Source organism: Paroedura picta, chromosome 6 (genome assembly GCF_049243985.1).
Source record: "Paroedura picta isolate Pp20150507F chromosome 6, Ppicta_v3.0, whole genome shotgun sequence".
Taxonomy (NCBI): Eukaryota; Metazoa; Chordata; class Lepidosauria; order Squamata; family Gekkonidae; genus Paroedura; species Paroedura picta.
The window spans coordinates 15,441,650-15,462,547 of record NC_135374.1 but is presented as its reverse complement, the minus strand read 5'-3'; the positions used below and the strand labels follow the sequence as shown (position 1 = coordinate 15,462,547).

Sequence of the window (20,898 nt, the reverse complement as noted above, 5' to 3'; positions counted from 1 at the left end):
GGTGAGCCGTCCGCTCCTCCACATTCAGCCAGCTGGGCGAGTCTTGGGCTCATCGCAGCCCTGATACAGCTGTTCTCACAGAACAGTCCTGTCCGGGCTCTTTCAGTTCCACCTACCTCACAGGGTACCATTGTGCGGAAAGGAAGGGAAGGTGATTGTAAGCTGCTTTGAGACTCCTCACAGTAGTGAAAAGCAGGGTATAAAAGAACCAGCTCTTCTTCTAGTTGTTGCTACAACTGCAGCTCCCAAATTTAAACCTCCTGAATCAGAAGAGGTGTAGACCACAGGCTCCACAGTCAGGACCGATATCTCCCTAAACTCTCTCTCTCAGTGGCAACAACCATAGTTAATCAGCTCCATCTTCTAAAACAGTGGTTCTCAACCTGGGGGTCGGCACCCCTTTGGGGGTCGAACAAGCCTTTCACAGGGGTCGTGGCAGGGCAAGCAGCTTGGCTGGGGTGGGGGGCACCATCCACACAACAGCCTTGCAGGGTAGGTAGAGCGTTCGTCTGCCTGGAGCAGCAGAAAAGAGTGAAATCGGAATGGTGGGACAAGAGGCAGAACTGAACTGAGAAACCCCAGGGAAAAAACCCAATTTATATAGCATCATGAACAATGGATCTTCATGCATGGGTCAGTTTCAGTTTAATTTCTGCGAAAGAACACTTGCATAATTTTATGGTTGGGGGTCACCACATCAGGAGGAACTGTCTTAAAGGGTTGCGGCATTAGGAAGGTGGAGAACAGGCATGAACATGCTGCCCCTGGCTCTGCACAGTCACCAGATCACAGGCACATGCAAGCACATGGAGAAAGCTTCCTCCGCATGTAGGCTTCCTCTCTATAACCCGAGGAACCTGGCTTTCCTAACTTTCCCCATCATGAGGCGGGAGAAACTGTGCACAGTCCCTCTCTGCGGAGGCACTGTGTTGACAAGCTGGCAACCATGAGGTTGTGCCCTCCCCCTTCTTCTCAAGTTTGGTAAACATGCAGAGGGGTCATGTGAACAGGGCTACTGAGTCACACTGCTGGACAGTCCACCAAGGACACTGTTATCTGCTCTGACTAGATACTGCTCTCACATCGCCTACGACCGGATCCTTCAAGCTAGAGGTGTCTGGGATTGAATCTGGGACTTCCTACACGTAAAGCAGATACCCTACTACTGAGTCATGAACAAAGCTGCCTTCAACAAAGTCAAACAATTGGTCCCGTCAAGGTCACTACTGTCTGTTCCAACTAGTAGTGGCTACTCCGGTCTTTCACATCATATACTACTTGAGCCTTTAAAGTGCAGGTATCAGGAACTGAACCAAAGTCCTTGCACACCAAGAGGACACTCTGCCACTGAGCCATACCCACACCCCATGTTCCCCTCTTGTCCTCCACCTTCCCTTGATTATGTTGCATGTATGCCAATAAAGGTTTCTGAGTCTGGTCATGTTGTATGTGCAGATTTCCTACCCCATTACATGGCATAGGGGGAGAGGGAGAGAAAAGGAGCTGGACTCAATGAGATATTGTGTGGAGGACCCAACGTTCTCAAAAACTTGTTTTTTTGCACCATTTAGATTCGCTAAACAGAATTACTTAGGGTCCTTCATAAATTAACTAAGGTACATCAATGGGCAACATTTGTTTTATTGAGGTTAATGCATGTTGTACACCAGCCTAAGCCACATGGGAGGGCAGTATATAAATTAAATAACTCATCAACATCGTCACAGTTATGGGCAAAATTTCTGCTCCATGCTTGGGGGTAGGGGAAGGATAGATAAATAATTTCATTCACTGCTGTGCTAGAGCGAATGGTGGGTTTTTTAAAAAAAATCTGAACCTTGAAATATGCCACAGAAAGATTAGGGGCCAGTCATAATAAAACAATCCACTATTTTTGCCCCTTGAATAGGTTAGAACCAAATAACTTCAGTTTAATGACTAGCTCTGAAATCACCTCCTTACCAAACATGAGAAGTCTTGGGACACACAGCAAAGATAAATTTCAGTTTTTCCTCGGAACACAAGTATAAGCCAGCATATGAAAAAGAAGAGCTGTTTTATTTTTTATACTCCATCATTCACTACCTGAAGGAGTCTCAAAGCGGTTTACACACACCTTTCCCTTCTTCTCCCCACAACTGACAGCCTGTAAGCTAGATGGAGCTGAGAGAGCTCTAACAGAACTGGCGAGAATCACCCCAAGAAAACTATGACTGGCCCAAGACCACCCGGCTGGCTGAATGTCGAAGAGCGGAGAACAAACCCGATTCTCCAGATTAGAGGTCACCGCTCTTAACCACTACGTCTGAAGTGATTGCAGAGATCTTGTCTCAGCCCCTGGAAAAATCAAGACACTCACGGTTTTGCATTTTTTATTCATGCTGGGGTACCGAATTCTCTGTATGGTGGGAAAAGGGGTCTTTCGCATCCTCTCACACAAAGAACACTGTGACCAATACAAATCTAGCATGACCCTCCTCTTTACAGTTTTTTTTCCGTGGAAAAGGAAGGAGTGTCAAAACACAGGAGGAAGAGAAGCAGAAGAAGAGTTGGTTCTTATATGCCGCTTTTCCCTACCCGAAGGAGGCTCAAAGCGGCTTACAGTCGCCTTCCCATTCCTCTCCCCACAACAGACCCCCCCTGTGAGGTGGGAGGCTGAGAGAGCGCTGATATCACTACTCAGTCAGAACAGTTTTATCAGTGCTGTGGCGAGCCCAAGGTCACCCAGCTGGCTGCATGTGGGGGAGCGCAGAATCGAACCCGGCATGCCAGATTAGAAGTCCACACTCCTAACCACTACACCAAACTTCTTCATGCCCACCATCATTATTATTTATTTTATTTTAGATTTTTATTTCCTGCCACTCCCGGAACTGGCTCGTGGCGGGTTACAGATAGCCCATAAATTAAAACCCCATTAAAATATCAAAACAGGACATAAAAATTACAGCATATGAATAAGAAAACATAGTGGTATAATCCACTACCCATCACTCCCCTAACAACATCCAACAGGACAGGGGTAGTCACAACCTGTGGTCCTCCAGATGTCCATGGACTACAATTCCCATGAGCCCCTGCCAGCATTTGCTAGCAGCGGCTCATGGGAATTGTAGTCCATGGACATCTGGAGGACCACAGGTTGACTACTCCTGCAATAGGGGAAATGATAAGAGAGGAAGTCACTCAAGACCACTCAAGAAGGGATCAGGGTTTTCGGGCATATGAAAGCTTCACCATCCTGATTGACATTTGAACGAGAACTCAGTTTGCAAGGATTTCAGGACTGCACTCCATGGTCTTGTCAAAGACCTTATGAAAAACACCACCTTAAAATCCCTTTTTAAAAAAAAGTCATGGTTGGCAAATTACTCTGCCCTCTTTGAAAGGATCCTGGGGGCACCACAGGGTCTAAATGCATGACCAGAAAAGCCTTGTGCATCGAGGGGAGGTAGTTTCCGCTGAATTCTGTGGATTTCTCAGGCCCAGCCTGAGAAACAAAAACAGTGAAACTTCCCTTATGCAAAGGGCTGTCAAAGTAAACAAATTCCAGGGAACCGTGAGAAATATGTCTCTCGCCTGAGCTTGCATTTCAGTGTATTTTTGACAGTAACGAGAATAGAATATTCATATATGAACTGAACTTTAAGCTCTGCGGAATCAGAAAGTGTACTTATAAATTTAGAATGTGATCTGAACAAGGCCTACAGCAGCAGAGGTGTGGGCTTACAGGCAGTTGGCATAATTCTTTTATTTTTTTTTTAAGTTTCACCCCATTTCCTTTGAACTCAAGACAGCTTGTAGGTGGTACAACCGTTTCCAAAATGCACTAGATGATATTTTGAGAGCCAGCATGGTATAGTTGTTAAGAGCGGCGACTCTAATCTGGAGATACGAGTTCGATTCCCCACACCTCCATATGCAGCCAACTGAGTGACCTTGGGCTAGTCACAGTTCTCTAAGATCTGCTTTCGCAGAGCAATTCTATTAGAGCTCTCTCAAGCTCCACCTACCTCACAGAGTGTCTGTTGTGGGAAGAGGAAGGGAAAGGTGTTTGTAAGTCATTATGAGACACCTTTGGGTTGTAAAAAGTGGGGTATAAAAAACAGTGTTTCTTAAAAAAATAAACTATATTAAAATGTGAACATAGGAACTAAAGTGCAATCCCAGTATCACAAAAAACATGTTTTCAAAGGTACAGTCATTCCTCTGTTGCTTCAACTCATTTGTACAACATAGTGGTTGGAAACTCTTCAGATTGTCTGCTTATCCAATTAGTAAGCTACCACATATGAAACAGCATCAGCTGCTATGACTAAACCAGAGAGGCATCCTCCTCTGCCACTTCTCTGCTCTCTAGCTCGGCCCTCTGCTCCCCCAACCATCACTCCTTCCTTAGCCTCAGCAAGACCCTTCCAACAAAGCCACCAGCCAAACGCTGTAATCCTCAAACGCAGGGTTGCCAGCCTCAAGATGCTGGCTCCCAGAATTAAAGGTAAAGGTATCCCCTGTGCAAGAACCGGGTCATGTCTCACCCTTGGGGTGACGCCCTCTAGCGTTTTCATGGCAGTCTCAATACGGGGTGGTTTGCCAGTGCCTTCCCCAGTCATTACCGTTTACCCCCCAGCAAGCTGGGTACTCATTTTACCGACTTCGGAAGGATGGAAGGCTGAGTCGCCCTTGAGCCGGCTGCTGGGATTGAACTCCCAGCCTCATGGGCTGAGCTTTCAGACTGCATGTCTGCTGCCTTACCACTCTGCGCCACAAAGAGGCTCTGCTCCCAGAATTATAGTTTATCTAAAGACGACATAGATTTCTTATTTATTACTTATTTACTTAAAACGTTTACTCAACTTTTCCTGGAGCAAATGACGGCTCTGGAAGATGGACTCTATGGCATTATATCCGACTGAGATTCCTCCCCTCTCTAAACCACACCCACAAATCTCCAGGTATTCCCAGACCTGGAGCTGGCAACCCTATCCAAGTAGCAGCCGAGTTCTCAGAAGTTCTTGCCCTCCATTTTCAGTATCTAGGTCAGGGGTAGTCAAACTGCGGCCCTCCAGATGTCCATGGACTACAATTCCCAGGAGCCCCCAGCCAGCGAATGCTGGCAGGGGGCTCCTGGGAATTGTAGTCCATGGACATCTGGAGGGCCGCAGTTTGACTACCCCTGATCTAGGTGGCCCCATATGACATCACTGAGGCCCAGTAAGTACCTCAGAAAGATCGTTCCACACAATTGACTGAAAATCTTAATATGAAAATCTCTTCCCCTTTTCAAGCATTGGGGGAATATTTGTTCACCCTACAGCCCTGCGGGAGAGGTTAAAGGCTCTACTTTAAATCGTTAGCAAACAAAGCCAAAAATAATTCTGTATAAACGACAGACTTATGTCAAAAGCGGCCGGGGAGAGATATTTTGAGAGTGCAGGATATAAATATTTTAAATTAATACCTGTCACAGGCACGCAAGTACAGCTAAATATAAAAAGTAATATTTTTGAGTAGGACAGCTCTGTATACTAGAGGTCTTTGTCAAAGTCCGAAACAGCTGTCTCCACCCCCATCTTTTTTGGGTGGGAGTGTTTGAAATAGTCAACCTCATGTAGACTTATGGGTATAACACCATGAAGAGCAGAAAACATAACTGGCCATAACCAGGGGCCAAATAAGACTCTACAGATTCTGCAATCAGAGCTCTCAGAATGTTTTTAATGCAGAGATTGGACACAGTAGCCCCACTGCAAGAAAGGGTTCAATCCCAAGGTTGTTTTCTTCATCTGGTACATCCCCCCTCCCCTGGAGTTGCTATTTACTCCAGTGTAGAACCAACTCTTCTTCATGATTCAACCTGATGACGGTTTATGGGAACCTCAAAAACTTGCTCTCAACTAGAGGCATAGTGACAGATTTTATTTTCCTGGGCTCCAAGATCATTGCAGATGGGGACTGCAGCAAAGAAATTAAAAGACGCTTGCTCCTGGGGAGGAAAGCTATGGCAAATCTAGACAGCATCCTAAGAAGCAGAGACATCACCCTGCCAACAAAAGTGCGTTTAGTCAAGGCTATTGTATTCCCAGTTGCAATGTATGGCTGCGAAAGTTGGACCATAAGGAAGGCCAAGCGTCAAAGAATTGAGGCTTTTGAACTCTGGTTCTGGAGAAGACTCTTGCGAGTCCCTTGGACTGCAAAGCGAACCAACCGGTCAGTCGTAGAGGAGATCAGCCCTGCCTGCTCCTTAGAAGGCCAGATCCTGAAGATGAAACTCAAATGCTTTGGCCACCTCATGAGAAGGAAGGACTCCCTGGAGAAGAGCCTAATGCTGGGAGCGATTGAGGGCAAAAGAAGAAGGGAATGACAGAGAATGAGGTGGCTGGATGGAGTCACTGAAGCAGTCGGTGCGAGCTTAAATGGACTCCGGGGAATGGTAGAGGACAGGAAGGCCTGGAGGATCACTGTCCATGGGGTCGCGATGGGTCAGACACGACTTTGCACCTAACAACAACAACAAGAGCCAGGTCGACAAACCGACAAGTTTTAATAAAAGGTATTATTTTGTCACTGTGTTTAGTAACCAATTTGCTAAATGAATTAGCTACTCCTCCCACAACAGTCCAGGATCCCCCTTTTAGGGATGTATAAGCAGCCCGTCAAGAATCAAAGCTAAGAACTGAGAGTCGAATTATCCGCTTGTTCACCTGTTTGTTTCAGTTCATCTCCAAAAACAGGAGTTGCACCAGACTGCAGGATGCCACATTGATTCAGCCTCAGAACAGATAACAGAAACACCTGATTAAACACTGCCTCCCACAAGCATCCCTTCAAGAAATCCAGCTGCTGCCAAATGAATTTCTAAAATAAATTAACATCTCTGCAGCGGTGACCAGGATCTATGACCAAAGAAACACAAAAACGTTTCATTTGGAGTGATGCTCATTATTATTGTGCGATAAAAAATACAGGCCCCCGAATTGTTGGGATATGCAAGATCTGTGATGTGCATGCTTCAAAAGAATATGAAGACTATCCTGCAGGGGGCACTGTGTAATTAACATAGTCCAAATTTGGCTAAACTGTGGCTCTCCAGAAATCCAAGGACTACGATTCCTATGCAAAGCAGCCAGAGGGCTTAGATTACAGACCAGGGAACTCTTGCAGATATCACAATGGGGCAATAGCCCCACGGAACTACCTGGCCCAGTTAAGAACAAGGTGCTGAGCTTGTGTGAGGGCTCCTTTGTCTCACAGGCCTATTATGCACGGCCGCTGAAACGGTGGCATGGAGAACGAGGAGGAGGAAGAAGCGAGGCAAACCGATTATGCACGGGACAGAACACAACGGCGGCAAAACCCAGAGTATCTGATTATGCACAGGGCTACTCCGGAGCCGCTTCTGGTTGCGCCCTGGTCCCAGGAAGCTCCACATTCTTCTGCATCTCGCTAATCAGGCTTTTTTGGCGGCATAAGTTGACTCTGCACCCGGTTGCCGCCTGCAGCGTGCATAATTGGTGATTTTAGCCGCCGCCATTCCACCCCGAATGCAGACTTTCCACTCCGTGCATAATGGGCCACACTGAAAAACAGGGCCTCAAATGCAGAGAAGGAGGAGAACAAGATTCTTAATACCCCGCTTTTCACTACGCAAGTGAGCCCCAAAGTGGCTTACAAAGTTGCCCCTTATCCCCCATAACAGACACCCCGTGAAGTAGGTGGGGCTGAGAGAGGTCTAAGAGAACCAGGACTAGCCCAAAGTCAACCAATGGGCTGCATGCAGAGGAGCGGGAGGGATCAAATCCGGTTCTTCAGATTAGAGTCCGCTTCTCATTAATTGCTACACCATGCTGGCTCTCAGACTTCGAGAAGCAGAAAGTAAGGGCAGGCAATTCACGGCATCCATGTTGCCTCTTTCATGGCTGCCATCCTCCTAGGAGACAGGAGGGTTGGAGGATAGTAAACCTGCCACCCAATCTCTTTTAGAGTAGAGAGGACCCAGCATACCACAGCAGTGACTCCAGTCAAGTCAAGGATGAGCATGCCATGTTTAGGCCTTTCAAGTCTGCAAGCCTGGCGCCCTCTACCTACTAGAGGTGCCCCCCTCCAGTTGGGACCCAGAGATCGCTCGGAATTACAATCATCTCCAAACTACGGAGATCAGTAGAGAAAATAAAGGGGCTTTGAGGGTGGACTTTATGGCAACGCATCCCCCTAAGGCAGGGGTAGTCAAACTGCGGCCCTCCAGATGTCCATGGACTACAATTCCCAGGAGCCCCTGCCAGCATTTGCTGGCAGGGGGCTCCTGGGAATTGTAGTCCATGGACATCTGGAGGGCCGCAGTTTGACTACCCCTGCCCTAAGGTCTCAGACTTCTCCAGGCTCAATGCATAAATCTTCAGGAATTTCCAGAGGGCCTGCCAAACGAAACTCTTCCACCAGGTGTTTGGTTGAGGCCAGGATGAGTAACATCAGCTTGGTCCCTCCTTTGAGCATCCCCCTCCTTGTGGCATGGGATGCTGATGGATGGCCATTGACTGGAGAGCAGGGCAGAGGGTTTGAGTGGGTCAGGTGGGGCACTCCTGTTTTGTATCTTAAAGCTGACGTAAACTGCCAATGAGCAAGCTGGACTGGAAGGAAGCGGCAGTCAGCAAATATTATGAATGGGTGGGTGACTTTTCCCAACCTGGATCTGGCAACCCAAGCCCCTGACGGTGGTCAGAGTGACCTGGCAACCCCACTGACAACATACATCTCACAAATGTTTCAATACACATCCCAAGTGAAGACTAGACCACCTGGCCCCCACCTGGTGGAATGAGCTCCTGGGTGAGCTGCAGGCCCTGCAGGTGTTTTCAGCGTTCCGCAGGGCCTGCAAAATGGAGCTCTTCCGCTAGGCCTAGCGTTGAGGCTGGGGGCAGCGAGGAAGACCAGTGTGGCCCCCCTGCAGCCGTCAGTGTCATCTTGACCCTCTTTTCTTCCGCCTTGAGGTAGGGATGGAGGTGGAGAGAGATTGAGGAGGTGATTTTGCCATGTTGTTGCTGTTATTTGTTGTCTTTTATTGTCCATTTTATATGAGCCTCTTGTGGCGCAGAGTGTTAAGGCAGCAGACATGCAGTCTGAAAGCTCCGCCCATGAGGCTGGGAGTTCAATCCCAGCAGCCGGCTCAAGGTTGACTCAGCCTTCCATCCTTCCGAGGTCGGTAAAATGAGTACCCAGCTTGCTTGCTGGGGGGTAAACGGTAATGACTGGGGAAGGCACTGGCAAACCACACCGTATTGAGTCTGCCATGAATACGCTAGAGGGCGTCACCCCAAGGGTCAGACATGACTCGGTGCTTGCACAGGGGATACCTTTACCTTTACCGTTATTGTCCATTTTATTGGGTTTTTGGGGGGACACATTTGTAACTGCCACAAGCCAATTTTGGGAGTGGCGGGCAATAAATTGAACAACAACAATTATTATTATATAGAAGTGCACATATGTTCAACACCACTGTGCTCATTTCTGTCCCCTATTCCCTTTGCTACTCTCTCATCTTCCTCCCCCACTATCAAGACTTAGATTGCAATCTTTGTGGGGGCAGAGACTTGTGTTTTCAGTTTACGTTACTCTGAAAAGTAATGATGCCTAATGATGCTGATTTATAAATCACTCATTGTGCTACCGTCAACATAAAACTGGAAGATTAGTCATTTCTGCCAGTGACACGGAGGTGGATTAATTGAAGGGTGAATGGCATATCTGATCACAGCTATTCAGGCCCAGATATTTTGCTAACAAAACAACAGTCTCCTTTTACAGAGGGGGAAGAAAGCCTTTGATGGGTTGGCACATTACATCCAGGATCTCACAAATACGCTCAGAAATAATGCTAAATGTAAAACCACACACTGAAGTGTCTCAAACCACTCAGACCACTGACCATTACCTGAGCCAGCATAGTGTAGCAGTTAAGAGTGGTGCCTTCTAATCTGGGGAACCGGGTTTGATTTCCCACTCCTTCACATCCAACCAGCTGGGTGACCTTGGCCTAGTCACAGTTCTCTCAGAGCTCTCTCAGCCCCACCTACCTCACAGCGTGTCTGTTGTGGAGAGAAGGGAAGAAGAGTTGGTTTTGATGCCCTGCTTTTCACTACCCAAAGAAGTCTCAAAGTGGCTTACAATGGCCTCCCTCTGTAAGCCGCTTTGAGACTCCTTCGGGTAGTGGAAAGGAGGGTATAAGAACCAACTTTTTGTCCGACCAAATAACACAGGAGACATTAATCAAATTTTGCATGCATTGCAGTGTTGCCAAGGAAAATGAACCACAGAAGAATTTCTTTCATCACCCAACACTGAAGAGACAGCCTCATGAAACACCAGAGAAAAATGTTTACAGTCAATACACTGAGTCCCAAGGAAAGCCATGGGTTAAAACAAACATCTCCCTTAGATAAATTTATACTAAAATCAAGAACTGAAGAGTCGAGCTGTAAGGAGGGCTGAAAGAGCTCTGAGAGAACTGCCATGAGAACAGTTCTAACAGAACTGTGACTAAACCAAGGTCACCCAACTGGTTCCATGCGGAGGAGATGGGAATCAAACCCGGCTCTCCAGATTAGAGGGTACCAACTTCTATGGCTACACCAAGCTGGCTCAGTGTTCGGCCATATTTCCATGCTGCAGTAAGACCCCCCTGGAAGGCTGCTGCTTTCAGAAGAGTCAACCATTCACAGGGCCACCCCTTGATGGCACATAATCCACACACACATTGAAAGTTGGGAGTGGTCTTCACCCTTTCCAAATGAATTGATCGGGCCCTGTTTCAAACTGGCCTCTCTGTAAAATCTCCCCATACACACAAACACACACACCCTTTTTGCTGTCTTCCACGTTGTGCGTCTGATGACACGTGCGCTGACTCACGAAGGTTTACAGTGGAATAGACTGCGTTACCGGAATTTCCAGCACATGAGTTTTCCTTCTCTGCCAGGACACACAGCAGCGCTTTAAAAGAGTGGCGGGTGAAGGAGATTTATCATTTTATTATTATTCACACTAATTGCATTCATTAGCCGCCCTTTCTCTTCGGACCAGGGCGGGGCACGTCACACTCAAAACACACAGAATCATAAACTCTAGAAATGCATCCAATAAATATTTAAAAGTCTAATTGGCACAACTTGGCTTTTAAGGAGCTAGACTGCTTCTCTAGCCTTAATTAGTGTTGGCACGGCAGATCACATGCTGGATTTGAACTAGGAAGACTTGGCTTCAATTCCCCTTTCATACATATAACATTTTTACTTGATAGGACAGGATGGCTTCGAGGATCAAACTGGATATTACCAATACACCACTCTGCATTCGCGAGAGGAACAATGAGAGAAGTTTTACAATGATGTTAAAAGTTTTAATGAGTTCACCTAGCTAAGGTGGGGTGGCAGGGGCTCATGGGAATTGTAGTCCATGGGCATCTCACCATTTGGCCACCCCTGGCCCACGGCAACAAATGAAAAGCTCTCTCAAGTAGCAGCTGACTTACAACAACCCTGTAGGGCAGTGGTAGTCAACCTGTGGTCCTCCGGATGTCCATGGACTACAATTCCCATGAGCCCCTGCCAGCATTTGCTGGCAGGGGCTCATGGGAATTGTAGTCCATGGACATCCGGAGGACCACAGGTTGACTACCCCTGCTGTAGATTTTTGCAGAAAAGAGAGGAACAGAGTTTGCCAGTGCCCACCTCTGCACAGCAACCCATGTGGTGGTCTTCCCTGGTCAGCGTCTGACATCTGACAAGGTCAGGCTGGCCTGGACTTACATCACTATTCACTGGAAGGACTTCCTTGGGTGGATACCCCACACTGTCACCTCATTATATTAGTATCAATCGGCTGTGCCCCCGTAAGTCCTAGGAAGCGTCAAGCAATCCTGGCTCTCTGGGCCTTCATAATTACATACACATATTGGGGGTTCACATAAACAATTCTATGCATGCTTAGCTATAGATAAATCCCCCCCCCCCACTTTACTCTGCAAAAATACAAGTGTTTTAACAGCATTACAGAACATTCGTATGCAATGGCCTTAGCCAGAAGTGACCACACAGGGCTACGGAATTAGAAGAAGAAACTTACAGTGTTTGGTGGGAGGAAAATGTTAAACTTTTAATTGCACCTGCCTTATCTGCTAATTTGTGTAGTGGTTAAAAGCAGAGGCCGCTAACCTGGCAAGCTAGGTTTGGCTCCCCACTCCCCCTCCACGTGCAGCCAGCTAGGTGACCCTGGGCTAGTCACAGCCCCCTCAGAGCTGTTCTCAGAGAGCAGTTCTATCAGAGCTCTCTCAGCCCCTGTGGTAGGCCGCTTTGAGACTCCTTCAGGTAGTGAAGAGGGCTTTAAAAACCAACTCTTCTTTTTTTGGGGATGGATAAATCACTTGGGCATGGAATTGGGGCCAGTGTGGGTGGGCAGGTAGTTGTGACTACCCTGCATCGTGCAGGGGGTCGGACTAGATGACCCTGGAGTCCCCCTTCCAACTCCGTGCTTCTATGATTGAGCCTTCACATTAAAAAGTTGTACGTGGCCCGGAGGCTGTCAGTGAAGGAATGCAGCTCTTCTTCTTCTTCCTCTGGCATATGGGTGAGCGTTTCCTCTTGCACACTTTTTGCATCCACGCTGGCCACGCCGCTCAGCCGCGCACGGGATCGCACCGCGAGGCAGCCCCCCGCTGCGCGCGTTGACGCGGGAGTCGGCGCGGCTCCGGAGGCCGAGGAAGAAGAAGAAGAGGTGGTTCTTATATGCCGCTTTTCCCGACCCGAAGGAGGCTCAAAGCGGCTTCCAGTCGCCTTCTCATTCCTCTCCCTACAACAGACGGGCCCGCAACGCCTCCAAACCACGCGGACCGGGGAGGGCCGAAACCAAGCGATCCTCCTGGCCCATCCAGGCCAACTTTCTCTCTCCCTCCCTTCCTCCCTCGGCCGCCCGATCGCAAGAGCGCGTCGCTGGCCTCCCCGGGCGCCATCCGCGGAAGCTTCCCGGCCGCCAGAAGGGGAGCCCTTTCCCTCGATCCATTCAAACAAAAGACGAGCCCTGCCGTCCGGATCCCCGCCCCGGCCCGGTCCCAGCGCGGACTCACTGCGGAGGGCGCCGATGAGCAGGCTGCCGTCCTTGATCAGCTCCTTGATGAACTTGTTGGTGCGCTCCAGCTCCACTTCGTGGCATTGCAGCCGCTCCCTGAAATCCGGGCTGTCCAAGTAGGAATCGCTGAACTCCAGCGTGGGCAGCCCCATGGCAGCCCCGATCGCGCCCCTCTCGCCGCAGCCCCTCCGAAAGCGAGCCCCGGTCAGGCGCTCACATGGTCCGGCCCGGCGGGATCCACCACGGCGTCGCGCGGCTCGCCCGGCAGCTGCAGGGCTGAGGCCGCCAGCGTCGAGGTTCCCTGGGAGCCGCCGCCGCCGCCGCCGCCGCCCGGGCCAAGAGCGCTCTCCTCCCAGGTCAACATGCAGACACGCGGGCGGGACGACGGAGGAGGGGAGTGCCCCGGGAGCCCGATCCGGCCCAATTGCCGGGCCGCTTCCCAGCCTCTCGCCCCGCCCTGGGTATGGGACGCCGCGCCGCGCCACGCCCCTCCACCCCCTTACCCCGGTTTTAAAAGCGACCCAAGCGCGCCCGCTTCCCTTCGCCCCAAATTAGAGCGGCGCGGTGGGGAAGATTGCAAAGCGCGCCGTGGTTTCTGCGGGGTTGGGGTCTGCGGAAGCGCCCCCCGTAAGCGAGTGCGTTGCAACGAAGCGGCGCTTAAAAGACGGGCTTCCCGCAGAGCTGCGCTGAGAACGAAATGGCTCTGCGATGGCCCGGAGCGAGGAAGGCGTCGTCTCTGCACTGGGGGCGAACCCCTGGCATCTTCAGGCTCCATCCTCCCAAGTCGCCAGATGTTTTCCGAAATGTGGAGGTCTGGCTTGGATTCCCCTCTTGAAGCTGGCTGGGGGGACTTTGGGTTGCTCGCAGATCTTTTAGAGCTGTTCTTGCAAAGTAGTTCTCTTAGAGCTCTCTCAGTCCTGCCTATCGCACAAGGTATCTGTTATGGGGAGGGGTTTGTAAGCTGCTTGGGGACTCCCATCGGGTAGGGGAAAGTGGGACATTATAAAATATCAATTCATTTCAAACAGGCGACTTTTTCAGATATATGCACAGTCCCCAGGATTCCTTTTTGGCAAAATGAATATTTGTTGTGTGTGTGTGTTCCTTGCAGAGCTGCAGTCCCAAGATTCCTTTCTCAAGCAATCCTTGTTACCACAGCTCTATAAAGGAAGCCAACATCTTGACCCATCCACAAAGGGGGAAGGGATAAAATTCAGCATAGCGGAAGAGTTTTTGATTCTGAGTCAGTTCTTTAAAGTGACGTGACTTTACTTCTGTGGAAAGGCTGAGAGAATGATTGTGCTCTTCGTTCTTAAGTTCTAAGCTGTTTCTCATTCTGGTGACAGCACCCACCCCCCAAAAAAAACAACCCGCAAAAACGTAATTTAAAGGAAGACAGACTAAGATTTGAACAAATGGCTCATAGCTCATACTTGGGACCACTGCAGAGAATCCCCCAGAGCAGGGGTAGTCAACCTGTGGTCCTCCAGATGTCCATGGACTACAATTCCCATGAGCCCCTGCCAGCAAGTGCTGGCAGGGGCTCATGGGAATTGTAGTCCATGGACATCTGGAGGACCACAGGTTGACTACCACTGCCCCAGATGAATTGTTTGCTGCAACTCCAGGTTGGGAAATTCCTGGAGATTTTGGGAAGGAGAACTTGAATGCAGCAGCCACAACAACACCATGGAGGTCCCTCATCCAGCCCATCCTCCAACAGCTGCACTGGCTTCCAGTCAAATTCGATATCAGGCTTAAAGTTATGGTAAACACCTTCAAGGCCATACACGGTCTGGGCCCAGTGTACCTCTCTGCCTCTCTGCCTACACCCCTCAAAGAGCCTTATGCTTACTACCTCCAACTACCTGGTGATCCCTGGCCCCAGGGAAGCCCGCTTGACCTCAACCAGGGCCAGAGCTTTCTCCATCCTGGCCCCCACCTGGTGGAATGAGCTCCCAGAGGAGATCAGGGCCCTGACAGAACTTGAACAGTTCTTCAGGGCCTCCAAAAGGGTGCTCCTCCACCAAGCATTTGTTGAAGTTGACCTGAACCAACCACTTCCCTATGGCCCCCGAGCCCCTCTCCTATGGAAACCACTGCCGATCCATCCAACCCACAGTACACAATAATTGCTAATGTTCTCTCCGTTGTTCTACCATTCTATTGTATTATCCAATTTGTTACTACTGTATTATTGTTACAACTATATTGAGTTACCTGTATTGTTCCCCATTTCATGTAAACCGCCCTGAGCCTTAGGGGAAGGCGGTATATAAATATAATAAATATATATCTGCCAAGCTTTCGACTGGGGCCAAGGGACTGATAGCATCTACTGGGCTCCCCCAGATCCACTACCACCATCATCAGATATGCCCATGAGATATATTGCAAGGCAAGTCCCAGTAGGGCCAATCTGTTAAGCAATAGTTACATGTTAAATGGTTTACGGCAGTGGTTCTCAACCTTCCTAATGCCACAACCTTTTAATACAGTTCCTCATGTTGGGGTGATCCCCCAACCATAAAATTATGCAAGTGTTCTTTCACAGAAATTAAACCAAAACTGACCAATGGGGTGAAGGTCCATTGCTCATAATCTTTAACCCGCTCCTAGTGGTGCGGATTAAATAATCGGTTAAGGGCTCCAAAGGTGGGCCCTGTCCATGATGAGGAAAGGTGCCGATAGGCCCCTTCCCCAGGACTGACACTCGGAGGGCCCCATGCGCCTCCCGATTGGGCCCTCCGAGTGTCAGTCCAGCGGCAAGGGACCAATCGCGAGCCGCACACAGTGCGGCTTGCAATTGGTCCCTTGTCGACGGACTAACTAATTGGGAGGCGCAAAGTGCCTCCCGAACCGCCCCCCTTCCACTTGGCCTACCTGCCACAGCCATTGCCTCGCTGCCATGCGGCCCGGACGGCCACTCTCTCACGGAGCGCCCTGTGACTGCCCACTGCCGCGGCCCTGACACTTCCTCCCCCAACCTTGGCCCTCGACCACAATGGCAGGAGCGCCCCACAACGCCGCCTGCTGCCGCCCGCTGCCGCGCCTGCGGCCCCTGTCCCGCAGCCATGCACCCCACCCTGCCTCCCACCCTCCAGCGCCTCACTGATGACCCAACGGCCCACAGAACCACTCGGCCACAACCAGGTAGGCCGCGCCGCCAGACCCCGCCGCCCAGCCCGAGCCTCTCCAGCCCCACTAGCGCCCGCTGCATTAAGCTTGCAGCGGGCTTATTTACTAGTTTTATATAAATTGTTTATAAATAAATTGTATATAAATCGGTGGGCACCTTCAGGAGGAGCGGCAACAGTAGCAGTGCCCCCCCCGCCAAGCTGCTCGCCCTGCTGTGACCTCTGTGAAATGGTCATTTGACCCCCAAAGGGGTTCCGACCTCCAGGTTGAGAACCACTGGTTTACAGTTAAAATCATGCTTTCTCAACCGGGAGTTCGTGAAACCCTGGGGTTCCTTAGCAACCCTGGAAGGGTTTCCTGAATAGGTGGGAGTTAATTATTTTTTCATTTATATTTTAAATTTGTTAAACACTCAACAGCTATATGGTGATATATGGTTATGTTGCCCGCCTTCCCTCCCAAAATGGCCAATGATGGGCCTGGAGGGGAAGGCCCCCTGGTAAGGCCTTGGAGGAGCGTGTCTCATGGCTTAAGTGCCACTCAGCACTTAACACCAACTCAGGGCGGCCGTCCAGCCCCACAGTGCCTCCTCCTCCAACCAGCTTGCCTGTCTGTCTGTCCAGTGGCCAGCCAATTGCCTTCCATCCCCCACCCCTGGCCACTCCCTCTTCCTTCCACTTCTCTCCGAGGCTCGGAGGCTGCAGATCCCTGCCACATGACAGCTGCCTCTGCCTGTGAGTTGCACAACAGCTGCCTTGAGGGGTGGGGAAGGCCATCCTCAGACTTCTCTCACTGCACCCCCCCCCCAATCTAGCATCCTTTGTATTCATAGAACCATAGAGTTGGAAGGGGCTATACAGGCCATCTAGTCCAACCCCCTGCTCAATGCAGGATCAGCCCAGAGCATCCTAAAGCAACTAGGGGCCATTTCTGAATGGCCCCTAGTTAATTCATAAGGCTTCCATAAGTCAGAAGCCACTTGATGGCCCCTGGCACGCAATGTTGCTATTCGAAGAGACCACTGCCCGGAAACTGGGTAATAGCATTGCAGCGATATCTATTTATCATATATCTGACCCACCCAAATCCCCTAAGAGTGCTACAAAAATTTACAACCCAAAGAAGAATCTTCACTCCTTCGACAAGAGAAAAAAAATTAGCATATTCTCATGGCTTTGGCCATAAAAATGCCATCGGTACTGATGGGAAGCAAGGAAAGTGAACTTCTCTTGAACTCGGCACCCCTCCCCTTTTCACGACGCTTTATTATTATTATTATTTAAATCTCCATGTTTTTATTCCATTATGGGAGCAACAGGAGGGTTCTCCCGCAGACAGCTTAACAGTCATCCATTTCCTCATTCTGCAAAATAGTGGATAATGCCGTTCAGCTATTCCATTCGGACCCTGTTGGTTTTGTACCGTTATTCAAAAATCTTCCATTTTCTGTTTCATACTGTTTTAAGTCTCCGCATGCAGCTGTTTCCTTAGGACCCTTATTAGCTACAAATACATCTCCCATGTACATTCAAAACATATCAGGTTTATGATAAATCATCCAGGCAGAATGCAAAAGTCTGTCCATCCCCGGGCTTGTGAAAATAGATGATTAAACTGGAGGTCAGCCCTTTTCTTTTAAAAGTTCAGAATCGGAGGAACACAAGCCTGGGAGTTTCTGGAAAAATAAACAGTGCAGTGAATTTAACCCTGAGGCGTGGATCGGCATACTTGGGTGGGCTGGTATCTGAGCCCAAAGCTCCAGGAAAGAGAGAAGAAAGGGGGAAGCTGGCTTGTGTCAGGAGAGGGTCAAAGGGAACAGTCCAGAGCAATGGGAGAAGGTCAAACGCAGACTGAAGGAACACAGGACTATAACAAGACTCCTTTAGCAGTAAAGCTGTGGCAAATCTAGACAGCATCCTAAAAAGCAGAGACATCACCCTGCCAACAAAAGTGCGTTTAGTCAAGGCTATGGTCTTCCCAGTTGCAATGTATGGCTGCGAAAGTTGGACCATAAGGAAGGCCGAGCGTCAAAGAATTGAGGCTTTTGAACTCTGGTGCTGGAGAAGACTCTTGCGAGTCCCTTGGACTGCAAGGCGAACAAACCGGTCAGTCCTAGAGGAGATCAGCCCTGACTGCTCCTTAGAAGGCCAGATCCTGAAGATGAAACTCAAATACTTTGGCCACCTCATGAGAAGGAAGGACTCCCTGGACAAGAGCCTAATGCTGGGAGCGACTGAAGGCAAAAGAAGAAGGGGACGACAGAGAATGAGGTGGCTGGATGGAGTCACTGAAGCAGTAGGTGCAAACTTAAATGGACTCCGGGGAATGGTAGAGGACAGGAAGGCCTGGAGGATCATTGTCCATGGGGTCGCGATGGGTTGGACAGGACTTCGCACCTAACAACAAAAGCAGTACAGAGCCCTGTTCTGCAATTAAGAGCTTTCCCCCCCTCCACCCGACTCTTCACTACCAGGAGTTCTGAAGCAGCTTACAAACATCTTTCCCTTCCTCTCCTCATAATAGACACCCTGTGAGGCAGGTGAGGCTGACAGAGTTCTAAAAGAACTGCTCTGTGAGAACAGCTCTAAGAGAACTATGACTAGCCCAAGGTCACCCAGCTGGCTGCAAGTGAAGGAATCAAACCCAGTTCTCCGGATTAGGGTCTGCCGCTCTTCAACCATTGAACCATGCTGAGAGAAGTGGGAAAACAAAACGAACTACCCAACCCCCGGGTGGGGTCTGAAGATCTCCAGAAATGACAACTGATCTCCAGGCAGCACCTTCATGACTGGCAGCCTTCAAGCAGCGGCTGGAGAGATATTGATTCAGCACAGGCAGCATCAGGTCATCTGAGCATGCATTGGGAATTAGTCAACCTGAATTGGGACGGTGTGACTGTGGGGTGACGTGGTCTCTGGACAAGATGGTTGCCGGCTCAGCTTTTCACTTGCAGGAATGTTTTCACACTTGGGTGGAGATGGATGGGGCCGGCAACAAATGGTAAAGTGACAGCCGTTATGCACTAACATAGACAGTTTTATTTCTCCTATGTTTTTGTGAACTACAACTGAATTCAAGGGGACTGATTGGCTGTTTTAGCAAAGAATTATCATATGGCTGAATGTGGATGTTGTGACGCAGTTTAATAATTTAACTTTATTAACTTTTGCTTTATATTTCCACTGTTATGATGGTAATTCATAGTCTGAGGAAGAGTGCTTGCACTCGAAAGCTCACGCCTTGAATAAATCTCGGTTGGTCTTAAAGGTGCTACTGGACTCTGATTTTGTTGTGGTACAACTGAAGATGCAGAGATGCTACTTGGGGATGCCAACTTAGCTAAGTACCTTAAGCAACCTAATGTTTGCAGCAGCATTGATTTCACAAGCAAATCCATTTCATTTTCACTTTCCCCAGGTGCAAATTGAACCTGCAAGTCTGTATTTTCCCACCAGTTTCTGTTTCCTAGTGACAATTCCCCTCCACACATTGAATGTAAGCTATAGTGTTTTAATTTGTGGCCAGGATTCCCAGCCTCCATGTGGCATCTGAAGATCTTCAGCTGTTACAATTGATCTCAAGACAATCCATAACCATTCCTCTGGAGCAAATGGCTGCTTTGGGGGGATGGACCTGATGGCATTATACCTTGTTGAGGTCCACCCCCTCTCCCCAAAACCCATCAATTTCAGGCTCCATCCCCCAAATCTCCAGGTGTCAACCAACGCAGAGCTGGCAATCCTGTTTCCATCCACTGCATATAAATTGTGCTTATGTAGAATAGCACAGACATACCATAAAAGAAGCTGTGGTGCCTCTCTCTCTCTCTCCAGCCCAACCTGCTGGCCTTCAGCCATGTTGCTACTGTTAAATTAGCCAAGATCTGTGGTGTGCATGACTCAAAAGACTATCCCACAGGGGGCATCAGAGGAGATGTGTATTTCCTGCCGTTTTTCAAAGAGTCTCCTCCAGTGGCCTGACCTCCTCTTTGGAGACTTCCTCCCTGCCGGCCTCCATAGCAGACGAAACAGAACTGAATGAATGCAGAAGACAAAGTTAGGCTGAGGAATCTCTCTCTCATTCCTCCTTCTTCCTTCACAAAGATTGTTTCTCTTCTTAATAAAACTATTTTATTCTTTAAACTACCTGGCACTCTGCTCCTCTTTGCAAATTAAGCTCTGCCAACACTCACCACAGAGGACGCTCCACCACGTTGTTCTTCACATTTCACTGAGCCTGTTCTCAGTCAGCACAATCTGCTTTATATGGGTTGGGTTTGGCCCCACCTCTTCCCCAATCTGCCCCAATCCCCAGCCCTCTGGATGTCCTGGCCTGTCAGAGCACTCTTCCTTCCTGCACTCCCCTGTGATTGGTTCCCTGTGGGCTGGCCTGCCACCCTCCGATTGGCTGACCAGGAGGCCTGCGAAGAACCCGCCAATTGGGTCAGGCGTGCTTCCTACAGATGTTTCCCATCTGTTAACCATCTTGATGAGGGCAGAAAAGCAGGGTATAAATTTGGGAAAGAAACTTCCCAGCTCTTGATGCTGCTAGCCTGTCTTGCTAGTTCACCCTTCATCTCATTGGTGGGCTGCTTCTCCTGGTGAGCAGGGTTTGCCAACTTCCAGATGGTGGCTGGAGATCTCC

The 20,898-nt window shown here is 49.4% G+C and overlaps 1 protein-coding gene across 4 annotated transcripts in view; it reads right to left on the bottom strand.

Moving 5' to 3' along the window:
- Nucleotides 1–13,589, bottom strand: part of ARHGAP42 (Rho GTPase activating protein 42) — a 202,307-nt gene extending 188,718 nt beyond the window's left edge. For 2 of the 4 annotated variants that reach the window (XR_013231712.1, XR_013231711.1), the window contains exon 1: nt 13,115–13,586. Coding sequence is in view for 2 of the 4 variants with exons in the window: in XM_077341501.1 (XP_077197616.1) it covers nt 13,115–13,268 (154 nt within the window). In the remaining 2 variants the exon portion in view is untranslated. Of the gene's footprint in view, nt 1–13,114 lie in introns of all 4 variants that reach the window. The other 2 variants (XM_077341501.1, XM_077341502.1) reach the window with 2 other exon arrangements.
- Between the last annotated feature and the right edge of the window lie 7,309 nt (nt 13,590–20,898).